The following is a 12,965-nucleotide window of genomic DNA, read 5'->3' as shown; positions in this document are numbered from 1 at the left end:
TTATTTTAATGAAAAAATTGCTGTGTACAACTTTTAAAATTCAATAAATGATTTAAACCAAGAGAAGGACATCTTGCCTTTGTGAACTTTGCAGTGCTTTGATACTGCACTGTCCATACCAAAATCCAAGATATGAACACTCCTGAACTCTTTTTTTTTTGGTGGTGGTGGAGGGAAAGGGTTGGAGGCATATATAGAAATTCGAATCTGGATCTGAATATGCAAATAATCACCATCTTTATTATCGTTTAACCAAACATCCTAGATTTGAGCATATCTGAACTTTTGGGGTATTAAAAATCTGGATCAAAATCTGAGTTCTCAGCTTTAGTGAGCAAATCACTCATTTTTTTTATCTCATGCCAAGAATAATGGACCTGACCAAAGCCTCCTGAAGTCAGTGGAAAGATTTCAGTGGGCTTTGCCCCAACATGAGCTGTAAAACTTGGACCCACATGAATTACTAAAGATGGAATGGACTGTCTGAATTCCTTTTACTCATATCACATTAAACCATAAGGCTATTTCAATGTAGTCTTGTGTTTGAAAGTCCAAAGTTTGTTTACAGTTAATTAGTTCATTCAAACTGAGCACCATTTGAAAGAACGAGGATTCCTGGAAGCCTGCTTTGTTCAAAGAACTCTTCTCTTTGTCTCTGACCTCCAGAACGTTGAAGAAGGAGGCCCAGCTTATCAAGCAGGCCTAAAGGCTGGGGATCTGATCACTCATATCAATGGAGAGCCAGTTCATGGTCTTGTTCACACTGAAGTCATAGAGCTGTTGTTAAAGGTACATTATTACTTTTTTAGACCAGCTTTGTATATTAGTACATATTACACCTTACCTGCCTGGTTTACATATGCCTTTCCTTCAAATTTTAGTTATTGTCAGAAAATGTATTTAGTGCTTGTCAGGGTACAGATCCTAAACTGATAGTTGGACAGACCTGGAAAGAAACCACTGAATCCATAAGCACATCCAAGCCTTTCATTTCTGTGCTAGTACTTGACACTGCTACTGATGTAGCAGGTAGCTAGGGGTATATTCAGGATACTGACATGTCCACACTAAGCATCCTATTCTCCTTCAAAAAGTGAGAATAACATTTATTGGCGAAAAAGGAAAGCATAGTTCCTCTAATGTCATTAATTACAATTCCTTTTGATTCATAGCAGGGATTTTTTTGTGCATTTCAAGCTATAGATGATAACTTTGTTTAGAGTGTGCCCATTTTAAAATGGAATCTGTAGAGAAAATTCCAAAAGAAAAGAATTAAACAAAAAACTTCTCCTGTTCTTTACGATAAAGAAAGGAAAGTGGAGACTATTAAGTCTTAAATTTCAGAGGTCTCAAAAGTAGCTTTGCTCATGCATTCCCGTGTCCTGTCCAAGGCAACTGAGCTTGTAAGGCCCTGATCTTGCAGTTGGATCCATGTGGACACACCCTTGTACCCTGTACACAGCTCCAGTTCGGCAAGGACAGACCAGGACTTATCTTATTAGATCATTTTATATTGGTTTTTCTTTAGAAGCTTTACAAAATGGTTCATTTTTTCAGAATACAATATTCTCTTTTTTACATTGCTTCACTGTAGCACATTGTACTGCAATTTTTCTATAATCTTTGCAGCAGAGACTAAAAGTAGGTCAGCATTATTTTAGACAGCAGTACATTTTCTTCCTTCATTATTAATAATTTCATGGTGTTGTATGAACAACTTCACCTGTCAAAATGAATAGTCAGTCATAAAAGTGGATTGGGAAGCAGCACATTTGTAACAGAATATAGAGATAATAGAAAAGGTCAAAATATCATTTTTTTTTTTTTTTTTTTTTTTTGCTCAGATTAATTTTCTTCTCTCTGAAACCAGAGAAACTCTCAAATGAGTAAATTATGTGAAAAGGATATGTTATAAAACACAAACTGGTTAAATAATTGTAGGCAGCCAATTACCTATAATAGGTTTCTCACTGTTCTCTGGATATGTGTTCCTTGTCTAAGGAATTAATGTAAATTTAAGTTTTATTAGCAAAATAGGATTTTTAAAGCTAATAAGAAATTACAGAAAGGAAAGAAAAGATGATTAGGTGATGCTATTTACAATATTCATAAGTGTAAATGCAGCATGCGATGTTGCAATTCATCCAATGACCAGACCTGGAATTAATGGATTTGATTTATTATCACAGTCTTGTGACAAAGGAAAACTTTATCTTCGTGCTATGCTATTCTTGGCAAGGGGTTTTGGTGCTAACATAGAACTACAGATCCTTATTTATTTCTAGTCAGGCTTATGTGTCAATGAAATTATGGGACAGCCCATGGCAGTTCAGTTAAACAACTCTGAGATGCTTTTACCTTCAAATAACTAACATCACTTGTGTAAACTACATACATATTGTTTGCTACTTCTTATTTGGGACTGTCATGAAGGTGGCTTCTCCATCTCAGCTTCACAGTTGTAATGACTGGTTTCTTTTGAGAAAGGGAGAGTTCAATGAGGTAGTTCATTGAAGGTATAATGACAGCTGCATTCTTGTTGTGGGAAAATGGGGGGAGGGGGAGGGGGAGAATGGAAGTTACAGAATTTTAAATGTCTTCAAAATTTGCAATTTTGGCCAACCCATGGTCTCCTTCTAACTAATTAAAATAATAAAAATCTACACTAGGCCTAAAAATGATGGGTCTGGGCATGAAGGAAACTTAGAAGCTTTGACTCCATCACACTGTAGCCGCTTTCACAAAAGCTTGATTGAGAACTTGTCTGTACTCATGTTTAATAGCAGGCACCTGATTTGAAGGTGCAAGTGATGAATACGGTAACCTACCAATTTGTGTGTATTTTGGTTCCTGGTGACTAGTGCCTACAGCGTGACTGACTCATAAGTATACAGAGTGCTTACATACGCTGTCAGCTCCTTACTCCCAGGTTGGATTGGTCTTTTGCTGCATTTGCATTGTAATGGAACTTCCAATTTAAAGGAAAGTGGTTCTGTATTACTCACTCCTAAACCCTCTCATCATTTTGGCAGAGTGGAAACAAAGTGTCAATTACTACAACCCCCTTTGAGAACACTTCAATCAAAACAGGACCAGCCAGGAGGAATAGCTACAGGAGCAGAATGGTTAGACGCAGTAAAAAAACCAAAAAGAAAGAGAGTCTAGAAAGGTGAGTAGTAGTTTTGTTATGTGACATATATGTTGCTTTTGTATGTGTAGGCATGTGCTTATGTATGTAGAACCACATCAAAAAACTATTCTGTTACACCGTTTCTTTCTCTTCCTCTCCCACACGCATCTTTTTACCTTCATCCATGGTGTCCCATATGCATGAAATGTCCTCCCCATCCTGTTGTGCCAGGGCAACCCGCCACTCTATCCTTATTTAAATCCCTCCTAAAGATCCACTTTTTCTGCAAGGCACACAGAGATATAGAAATGAGAGAGTGAATAACTGGGTTGAATCTAGGATTGTCTTGATGCGTATTTTTTACAGCTCCAATCATATTGCTCGCTGTGAAGGGACATGCCGTCATATTGACAGAGAGGAGACTAACAAGCTCCTCTGAGCCTATTTAACATCGAGATGCAACTACAAGGCTTGTTCTGCCTGGAAGGGGGGAACTTCAAAGGAGAAACCTGCCTCAGGAAGGTGTGGTGAAGAGGAAGAGGGCTTCCTTGCTTCAGACAGCAAAGACAGGCTCACCTAGAGGGAGACAGCAACAAGCCTTACCGCTCCCACAGCTGCAAGAGTCAGCTTCAGAGCAATACACCCGAGGAGGAGGGGCTGGACGGAGACCCCATTTAAACCAAGTCCAAAGGGCTGACCCAGGAAGACTACCTGAGTGCCAAGTCACCCTTACCTCTCTTTATTTTCCCATGGACTCCCCTCTCCCATAAAGGAGGAAAGAGGGGAGAGGGCCTTTCTTTTGTTTGTTTGCTCCGAGAGCTCCCTGGGGTATCTGCTGGATGGGGGAGGGGAGGAAGAGGGGATGGAGAGGAAGACAGTATAAGGATCTGAAGAGGGGCTGGAGGAGACCCTTGCCCCCCACACTGGCACTAAACAATTCCATGAATTTTGGTATGGTCTTAAGCTAAGGAAACAAAGAAATAATGTACCAGATTTTACACTCATTTATATGTAACTCAATTTTCCAGAGAAAGTGTAGTGGGTAATTTTTGGAGATGATAGACTGAGGTCACGTTTTCTATCCCATCTCTCTGCAGTTCATCCTTTTTTTTCTAAAGTCTTAATGGTTTCACAGTTTTGTACTATTCACTTTAGGGGAGGGAATAGGGATGTTATTAAAAGCCGGGATTAAGAGCTCCTGCTGTGATGATTTATTTGTGATTTATCTCCTGATTAATTCTCTCCTGTGCTCACATTAGGAGGCGGTCTCTCTTCAAAAAGCTAGCCAAGCAGCCCTCTCCCCTTCTTCACACGAGCCGAAGTTTCTCCTGCCTGAACCGATCCCTTTCCTCAGGAGAGAGCTTGCCTGGCTCCCCAACTCACAGCTTGTCTCCCAGATCTCCTACTCCAAGCTACCGCTCCACTCCCGATTTCCCATCTGGTGAGTTGTTAGGGGAGAATATTAAGGAAGATGGAAATATATGCCACCTTCATGAAGCTTAATCTATACCGAATTCCAGTAAGAGTAGTCACCTGTGTGAAATCCAAGACACTGAATTGTTTGATTTCATTTGGATTAAGAAAAGTAATCATACTAAGTCAAAGATTTTGGTATGGTGCAGAAGCACCTAAAAGGAAACTGCTAGGGTTTGGCTCCAAAATTTTATTTTTGTTGAGTTTTTAAAAATCTAAAATGAATAAAAAATAAAACTTGATGAATGAATAAATCAACTATAGAAAATACCTATAGAAAAATTAAAACTAGTTGAGAGAACATGACTAGTAAACGAATGAAAATTACACTGAGCAAAGCATTGCTAGATCATGGGACCCGGGTGGGATATAATAAATGCGGATTACCATGGAAAGATGGGTGGGCGTAGAGATATAGTAGACTTCAAACATCACATCATTTTGATTTCTAGATTGCTTCACCTGCCCCTTCCCCCCATTTTAGTTCTCTCATGATTTTAGGAGCTGTAAAAATGAATGTTAATTGTTGCTTATTATCCATTGCTGAAGGTGTATACCATCTGAAAGCTTGGAACTTTTCTATGGAATGGCAGAAAATATTACCTTCTAAATCCTGTGGCAAAATAATTGCTAATTTAAATGTAGGGAAAAAACATGTTTTATAAGAGTGATGTTATTTTGCAGTCCAGCCTACTAAACCATGGAATGCTTTGGCAGATAGTACAAATGCTTATCAGTTCATTTTTTATGTGCTGCTTCTGTTAGTTATTAGAGACAAGAACTGAAGATATATTTTATATTTTTCTTTTTTAGGTACCAATTCCTCCCAAAGCAGCTCCCCTAGCTCAAGTGCACCCAATTCTCCAGCTGGCTCAGGTCACATAAGACCCAGCACTCTTCATGGCTTGGGTCCAAAGCTTGGAGGACAAAGATACAGATCAGGAAGACGCAAGTCAGCTGGCAGCATTCCTCTCTCTCCTTTGGCACGAACACCTTCTCCAACACCCCAGCCAACATCCCCTCAGCGATCTCCATCACCTTTACTGGGGCATTCAGTTGGAAATTCAAAAATAGCTCAGGCATTTCCTAGCAAGATGCATTCCCCTCCAACTATTGTAAGACATATAGTGAGGCCAAAGAGCGCTGAGCCCCCCAGGTCTCCACTGCTAAAAAGGGTCCAGTCTGAAGAGAAACTTGCACCTTCCTATGGCTGTGACAAGAAACACTTATGTTCACGTAAACACAGTCTTGAAGTGACCCAAGAAGAGGTGAATAAGGAGTTGTCCCAAAGAGAATTAACTCTTCAGAGCCTGGAGGAGAATGTGTGTGATGTGCCATCACTCACCCGCGTCAGGCCTGCAGAGCAAGGCTGCCTGAAACGCCCTGTCTCCAGAAAGTTGGGTAGGCAAGAGTCCATCGATGAGCTGGATCGGGAGAAATTAAAGGTCAAGATAGTTATGAAAAAGCAAGATCTTGCTGAGAAACAAGATTGTCTGCAGAAAGCAAGCATTATACATGAGCCTAATGGTGAGTCAGAAAATCCTGCTACCTTAAGACTGGAAGAAAAAGAGAAAAAAACATTTCAGAAGGCTTTGGAAAGATCAAATCACTTTGAAACTAAAATTACTGCCCTGGAGACTCCATCAGTAGGTTGCATACTCAAAGACACTCTTCACAAGAATGCAAACATGAGACCAAATGACTATGTTCCTTCAGACACGCATGTGCCATGTCATGGGCCTCCACTTAATGAACTCAGTCATATCTCTTACGACTTCAAAAGAATTTCCCCTCCATGTACATTGCAAGATGTGCTACCTCATTCATCCGACAGGATGCTCAATGGAAAGGGAGAAAACACAGACAAAAATGCACCAACAAAAGAATTTGTCAAGTTTGAAAGAATTGATGGTAAGCTTGCAAATTTTGATTATCTCAGAAAGAAAATGTCCTTTGAAGAAAAAGATGACAGCCTTTGTCCAGTGCTAAAGCCCAAACTGACATCAAATGTTCATGAATGCCTTCAACTAAACACAGTCAGACCCATCAATATACAGCAGGATTCCTCTACAGTTGCTGATAGCAGAGCATTTATCAGTAGTGCACATGCTGCTCAGATTAGCTCAGTTTCTTTTGTTCCTCTCAAAGCCTTGAATAGCCGAGTGGAAACTGGTATGGAAAAATCAGCCCTGATTTCTACTGAGTCCCCTGTCAGAAAAAGTCCATCGGAATATAAACTGGAAGGGAGATCTGTTTCTTGTTTGAAACCAATTGAAGGCACTTTAGACATTGCCTTACTGTCTGGGCCACAGGCTTCAAAGACAGAACTGCTTTCATGCATGCTACCAGAAAGTCAAAGCACCAGCAATGGTGTGGGCTTTCCCATGCCTCTAGCATCTCAAGGCAATGGCGTAAAGGGGGAGATATCCTGTAAGAAAGAGGTGTTGTCACGCTGTTCAAAGTCTAGTAAATCTAATCTACTAGAGCCCCAATTTTCACAATCAAGCAGGAGTTTTCAAAATGCACCAGCAATCCCTCTGACTGCAGGACTAGAAACGGGAAAAAAGATTTCCAACCCAGTTACTACATGCAACATCTCTGTCAGGGAAGTTGATCAAAAGAAAGAGGATTTCCATTCAAAACTGAAGAACCATGCGACTGAGGCAAAATTGCACACTGTCCAAAATCAGTGTGTCCACACTGCCCCAGCATCCTCCACACCTTCCACAGCCCAAGGCGTCTCTGAAAAAGCTGCAGGAAAAGAGAGGCAAATCCAGAAGGAGTTGCCTGTTAAGTACCCGGTGGCACAAAGAAATTATGAATCTTTCCCTATGAAGGCTGAGGAGATCAGAGATTCATCTATGAAGAAATCTACTCCAGATGCTTTTAAAACAAGTGACTCCAAAACCATTCAGAGAAACTCTATTGACTTTGCCATTCCCCTTCAAACACATGGAACAACAAAAGTGCAGGCAGCTGGCTCTAAGGTGGAGTGTAAAGATGGCAAAGATTTACCAAAACAATTTGCCAAAGATGACATTACCCCTGCTGGTACTTCTGAGGAGAGGGACATGAACAAGCAGAAAGTTATGGACTTAAAGAGTGAAATTTCTTTGCCCAAAAGGCCTGTACAACCATCAGTAGAGCTTAATACTAAAAGTGAAAAATCAATAATGTGTTCCTCTATGCAGAAGGACAACTCCAGAGATTTGAGAAAGAAAGATCAAAAACAGTCCAGCAATATACAGCTTCAAACTACTGAGAGAGAGCTACCCAACTTGATTACTAGGCAGCAATTTAATGCTTCAGGTTCTCCTTCTGTAAGAGAGATGGTAAACAGGAACTGTGTAATAGATGCTCATGTGCATTTAGGTGTTCAAGAGCAAGTCAAAGCTGCTTCAGCATATGTGGAAAGCACTAATAATAAATCCAGGCAAGTAAATGAAACTTGTTCCTCTAAATCTAAACACTCTGACAAATTCACATTTGCACAAAAACAATGCACTGCAAACATAAAAGAACCCGTTATTCAGCCCTTTGCTGGCTCCCGGAAAGATGGGAAACCTGCCAATAAAAATGTGCAGGATTCTCTTTCTTTAGTTCCAATTTCTCAGAGAGAACTCAACAATGAGCATGTTCAGGTAGACAGGCCTCTGGGTTTGGAACACAGTTCAGCACCTTCAATCCAAATCAATAGCAGCACTCCTGATACCAAGCTTAAGTCATCTTTCAACAGCCATGCATCAGCAGGCCCAGAAAACTCCAAGCATTTTCTAAGGCAGGAAACAGCAGGTTTCAGTGAGGCTGCTGATCAAAAGCAACTCTACGCAAGTGAAAAGCAAAACATGCCTCCAACGTTTTCCACTGTGAAAGACTGTCTCTTGTTGAGCAAACAGACAGACAAGGGCCCAAGTAATCAGGCCATCACTGCAGACAAAAGACCTGAAGGAAAAAAATGCACTGAAGCACTTTATGTTCAGAATGACAGTGGGAAATTGGAGCCAAGCCTTTCCCTTACAAACTGTGATGCCAGGGGGAAAGGAGCAGAAAAGGCAGCCATAGTTAGCAAAGGCATTCCAGATTCAAAAGGGAAGGGACAAGTTAATCAAAAACAGTTAACAGATGTGAACAAGCAGATTACAGCAAAGCTTTTATCATCTGTCACTGAGCAGAGTTCATGTCGTTCAGCTGTAACTCCATCAAAACAGCTGAATTGTCCACCAAACTTCCCCGAATGTAGGCAAGAAGCATCTGGTTTGTCTTCAGCAAACAATGATGTGGCTTCAACAAACATTAAAGCAGGATTGTCAGAGCTTCCTGTCACCAGCTCCAAGGAACTGAAAAAGCAAACCACCTCTTCTACAGGGGGGGATGGTAAAAGAGAAATCACTAAGAGCATTTCACTATTGGCCGTACATAGCTCTGCTATCCCAGCAGAAGCTCTTCATCCTGCCTCAAACCTTGGGAGTAAACCTGGGAATCAAGAAAAGCCTCTTTCTGCTAACAACACTGTGGATGTAAAGGGAAAAGATCCCATTCAAGTTCAGTCTCCCGCTGCAAAAAAACAGAATGTAGGTAAAGATTTACCCAGGTCAGTAACCACCCCTGACCGTCCTAATGCACTTTCTTCTGAGAAAGACTCGGTGCGGCAGAGGCGAGGAAAGGACGCCTCACGGAGCAGTCCTCACAAAAAGTCCTCTTAATGGCAGTAATTTGGCAGCTGTGACTTGAAGACTTTAGCTGAAAATTTGTTGATGAGTCTTGACGACCTTCTGAAACCAGCACTGTATGGTATCTTCATGTGGCAAAGCTTTCCTGCTGCTTCAGCAGGGGCAGGGTGTAGAAAGAGAGGACCTTTTTCAAAATGCCTTCCCAAATGTAACCGGTAAAACTGTTACCATAGAGTATTTGTAAAAAAGTACCTTTACAGTTGAGAATTGTTGAGAAAAAGATTTTCTCTGTAAATATCTCATGAAGTGTTTGGTTTTGAATGTAGCATATATACGTTGCTGCTGATTGCATTGTTTACTATTACCTTTTTTTTTTTTTAAAAGATAGTTGCTTTGCCATTTATATGCCATAATCAGATATGAAGCAGAATTACTGAAACTCAGACCTAGGGTAAAACACACAAATATTGGTCTGATTTAAAAGGAAAGAAAATAAGCCACATTTTTACTTGTTAGAAATTCTATATAGTGTCAAAAATTAGAAAAAAATATGGTGGCTTATTGTAAGTTTTTATGTGTATTTTTAATAACCATAGATTTTGATAGTACTGTATCTGTCTAACTGCTTCACCAGATCCAATGCAAGATCTAACCAAATCTCTCTTGTGCACAGTACACCTCTCTTTAGAAAAGGCATAGTTAGTTACAGTGAAGAGAGAAGCTTCTGTTATCACTACATCCAATTGAGTAGCATTATCTGGTGAAACAGATGTTCTCATCTTGTCTTTAGGGAGGCTACCTGGGACCTTCACCTCAGACAAGGCTGAGACTCCAAAGCACATGTGCTTAGTTTCTGCTGCAATCCTGCCTTGGTTCCCTTTTAGCTCTTTTAAATGCAGGCCTTTATAGAGTGAGGCACAAGTAGAAAAAAATGACTTGCAGTACTATTCCCATTGCTGTTTTTTAATGAACTTAAAGAATATCAATTATCATGGTATGTAGGTTTAAGTAACTAGCTTCATGCAGTTTAGCTTTTTTCTCTTTTATGACAAGTGTGGTAAAAAGGAAAAAAGTGGTTTCAGTATCATATCTTCAAAAAAGATCAGGACATCTGATACATTTTAATACATAGCTGGGGCCTTATGTTGTAGATTAAACTTGCTGTTTTTAGCAAGTAATCTCTGGGTTTCACATTCATTTCTAAATGCATTGAGTAGCTCCAGGCATTTCATAACATGATCTCTTTATTTGTATGCAAAAAAGAGTAAATATTGTAATTAAAAAAGCAGCATTTTTGTAACAAAGGGACCTGTTGGAGCTATTTGGTGCTAGAATGTGATTGTCCTTATTACTTTTTGCTAAGCCTTATTTAAATTTTGTATACTGTGGAACATGTTGAATTTGTCTGATCATTTTAGTGTGGAAGTATTTGGTTTGTTTTGAAGGACAAAAGGTAAAGTTTGAAACATGTACAAGAGCTCTACAGAAATATCCACAGATGAGTATTTTTAAATTATTGGTATCAATAAAATGGTATTTTTGCTTATTTGTGTTATAAGTATCTGCATAAGAGCCAATCTACTATCGGTTTCCTGTGGAATTTCTTTCTGTTTCTAGAGCTATAAAATTCTTCCTCAAAGCACAGTGTGATTTCACTTAGAGATTTGTAAGGCACTACCAGTATGCTAATTTTTTCCCACTGCTTAGTTGGGTTTGAATTCATTCCAATGAATCTGTGATTAAAAGATAAAATTGATAGCAAGTCCTCCTAATTTTTTACATGGCGCTATTACATTCATTTCCTCTTTTACGTGCTCACACGATATGACTGGAGAAAATATTTTTGAACTGTTTTGAAGACAAAATGATTTCTGCATTTACAGTATATATCTGTGCTTCGGTGGTTGTTATAACCAAATACTAATGCACTTAGGTATCATGACATTTCTGACTGGGAGGTATTTCCTAGTTTACAGTCTTTTGCATTTTTAAACTGTCCTCTTGTTTCCTTTAAAACACATCTAGTTATTTGTTTACAAATGTATCTTTTATGTATATTTTGTATAGTGCATTATCACTTCTGCCAAATAAGGGTTGTTGTTTTTTGTTTTTGTTTTGGGGTTTTCTTTTGCATTTTGGAAGCGTAACAGTGCTTAAGCTTGTGTTCATGTAGTACCTGTTTGTTGGTGTTTACCAGTGAGCTGTTAGAGATCCTCTTACCCGTGTACTAGATGGCCTATCTTTGTGTGATTGTAGATTATGACATGCTCCTTTGTAGACTTCCTGCTGTAGATTATCAGCTTACAAAACCGTTTGTTAGGGTCTGTGCAATAAAGTGTTTGCAGTCTTATTTTCTTTAAGAAACTCCCTATGGATGTCATAATTGTTGTATATTGAACAAAAATATTTATACTTATGCAGTTGCATAATACTGAAATAAAAATTGAGCATGAAAAGATGTCATTAGCTTTCTTTAATCCCTTTTTCATCTTGTTACTAAATGCAGTTCTGTACTATGCTGCATTTGTATGTGGTTCAGTGGATCATGCTCTAGTTTATCATGTTCCAGTATGATCTAAATGTGTATATGTTGTTTGGTGGTTCTTATTGCCAACCTAATTTAGTAACTTTTAGGAACAGGCTAACTAAGTATTTTATGTGGGGCAGCATGAACTAATTCTTAGAGAAGGGGATTAGGATTCAGTTTATCTGGGTGCTTTCCCGAACTCTGCCACGTACATGCTGTGTGACCAGGGGCTGCATCGGTTTTCTCATCTGTAACGTGGGTATATGATACCAGACATGCCAACTCTCGCAAATTAATTGCAAGAGATGCCATCTCTAAGTAAAATTAAGTCTAACTCATTATCTCGCACAACTTTCAAATGTCAGGATTTTTTTTCTCCTGCTCTCAGCCATAGAATCATAGAAGATTAGGGTTGGAAGGGACTTCAGGAGGTCATCTAGTCCAAACCCCTGCTCAAAGCAAGACTAAACCTCAGCTAAATAATCTCAGCCAGGGCTTTGTCAAGATGCAGCTTAAAAACCTCTAAAGATGGAGATTCCACCACCTCCATAGGTAGCCCATTCCAGTGTTTCACCACCCTCCTTGTGAAGAACTTTTTCCTAATATCCAACCTAGACCTCCCCCACTGCAACTTAAGAACATTGCTCCTTGTTCTGTAATCTACTACCATTGAGAACAGCCGAACTCCATCCTCCCTGGGAACCCCCTTTCAGGTAGTCAAAGGCTGCTATCAAATCCCCCCTCATTCTTCTCTTTTGCAGACTAAACAAACCTAGTTCCCTCAGCCTCTCCTCATAAGTCATGTGCTCCAGCCCCCTAATCATTTTTGTTGCACTCCACTGGACTGTCTCCAACTTGTCCACGTCCTTTTTGTAGTAGGGGGCCCAAAACTGGACACAATACTCCAAATGCAGCCTCACCAATGCCGAATAGAGGGGAATAATCACTTCCCTCGATCTGTTGGCAATGCTCTTACTAATGCAGCCCAATATGCTATTAGCCTTTTTGGCAACCAGGGCACACTGCTGACTCACATCCAGCTTCTTATCCATTGTAACCCCCGGGTTCTTTTCTGCAGAACTGCTGCCTAGCGCGTCAGTCCCCAGTCTGTAGCAGTGTATGGGATTCTTCCATCCTAAGTGGAGGACTCTGCACTTGTCCTTGT

The 12,965-nt window shown here is 39.8% G+C and overlaps 1 protein-coding gene across 4 annotated transcripts in view; it reads left to right on the top strand.

Moving 5' to 3' along the window:
* Positions 1-11,732, top strand: part of MAST4 (microtubule associated serine/threonine kinase family member 4) — a 414,690-nt gene extending 402,958 nt beyond the window's left edge. For all 4 annotated transcript variants that reach the window (XM_067569128.1, XM_067569127.1, XM_067569130.1 and 1 more), the window contains 4 exons: positions 667-789; positions 3,033-3,169; positions 4,390-4,571; positions 5,417-11,732. In XM_067569128.1, the coding sequence (XP_067425229.1) occupies positions 667-789; positions 3,033-3,169; positions 4,390-4,571; positions 5,417-9,306 (4,332 nt within the window). In that variant the 3' untranslated portion in view covers positions 9,307-11,732. The remainder of the gene's footprint in view (positions 1-666; positions 790-3,032; positions 3,170-4,389; positions 4,572-5,416) is intronic.
* Positions 11,733-12,965: the final 1,233 nt, after the last annotated feature.

This window comes from Emydura macquarii, unplaced genomic scaffold, assembly GCF_026122565.2.
Source record: "Emydura macquarii macquarii isolate MOO-44397 ecotype Brisbane River unplaced genomic scaffold, CSIRO-AGI_Emac_v2 contig_2897, whole genome shotgun sequence".
Taxonomy (NCBI): domain Eukaryota; kingdom Metazoa; phylum Chordata; order Testudines; family Chelidae; genus Emydura; species Emydura macquarii.
The sequence above is the reverse complement of the archived record's forward strand: the minus strand, read 5'-3'. Positions and strand labels throughout refer to the sequence as shown.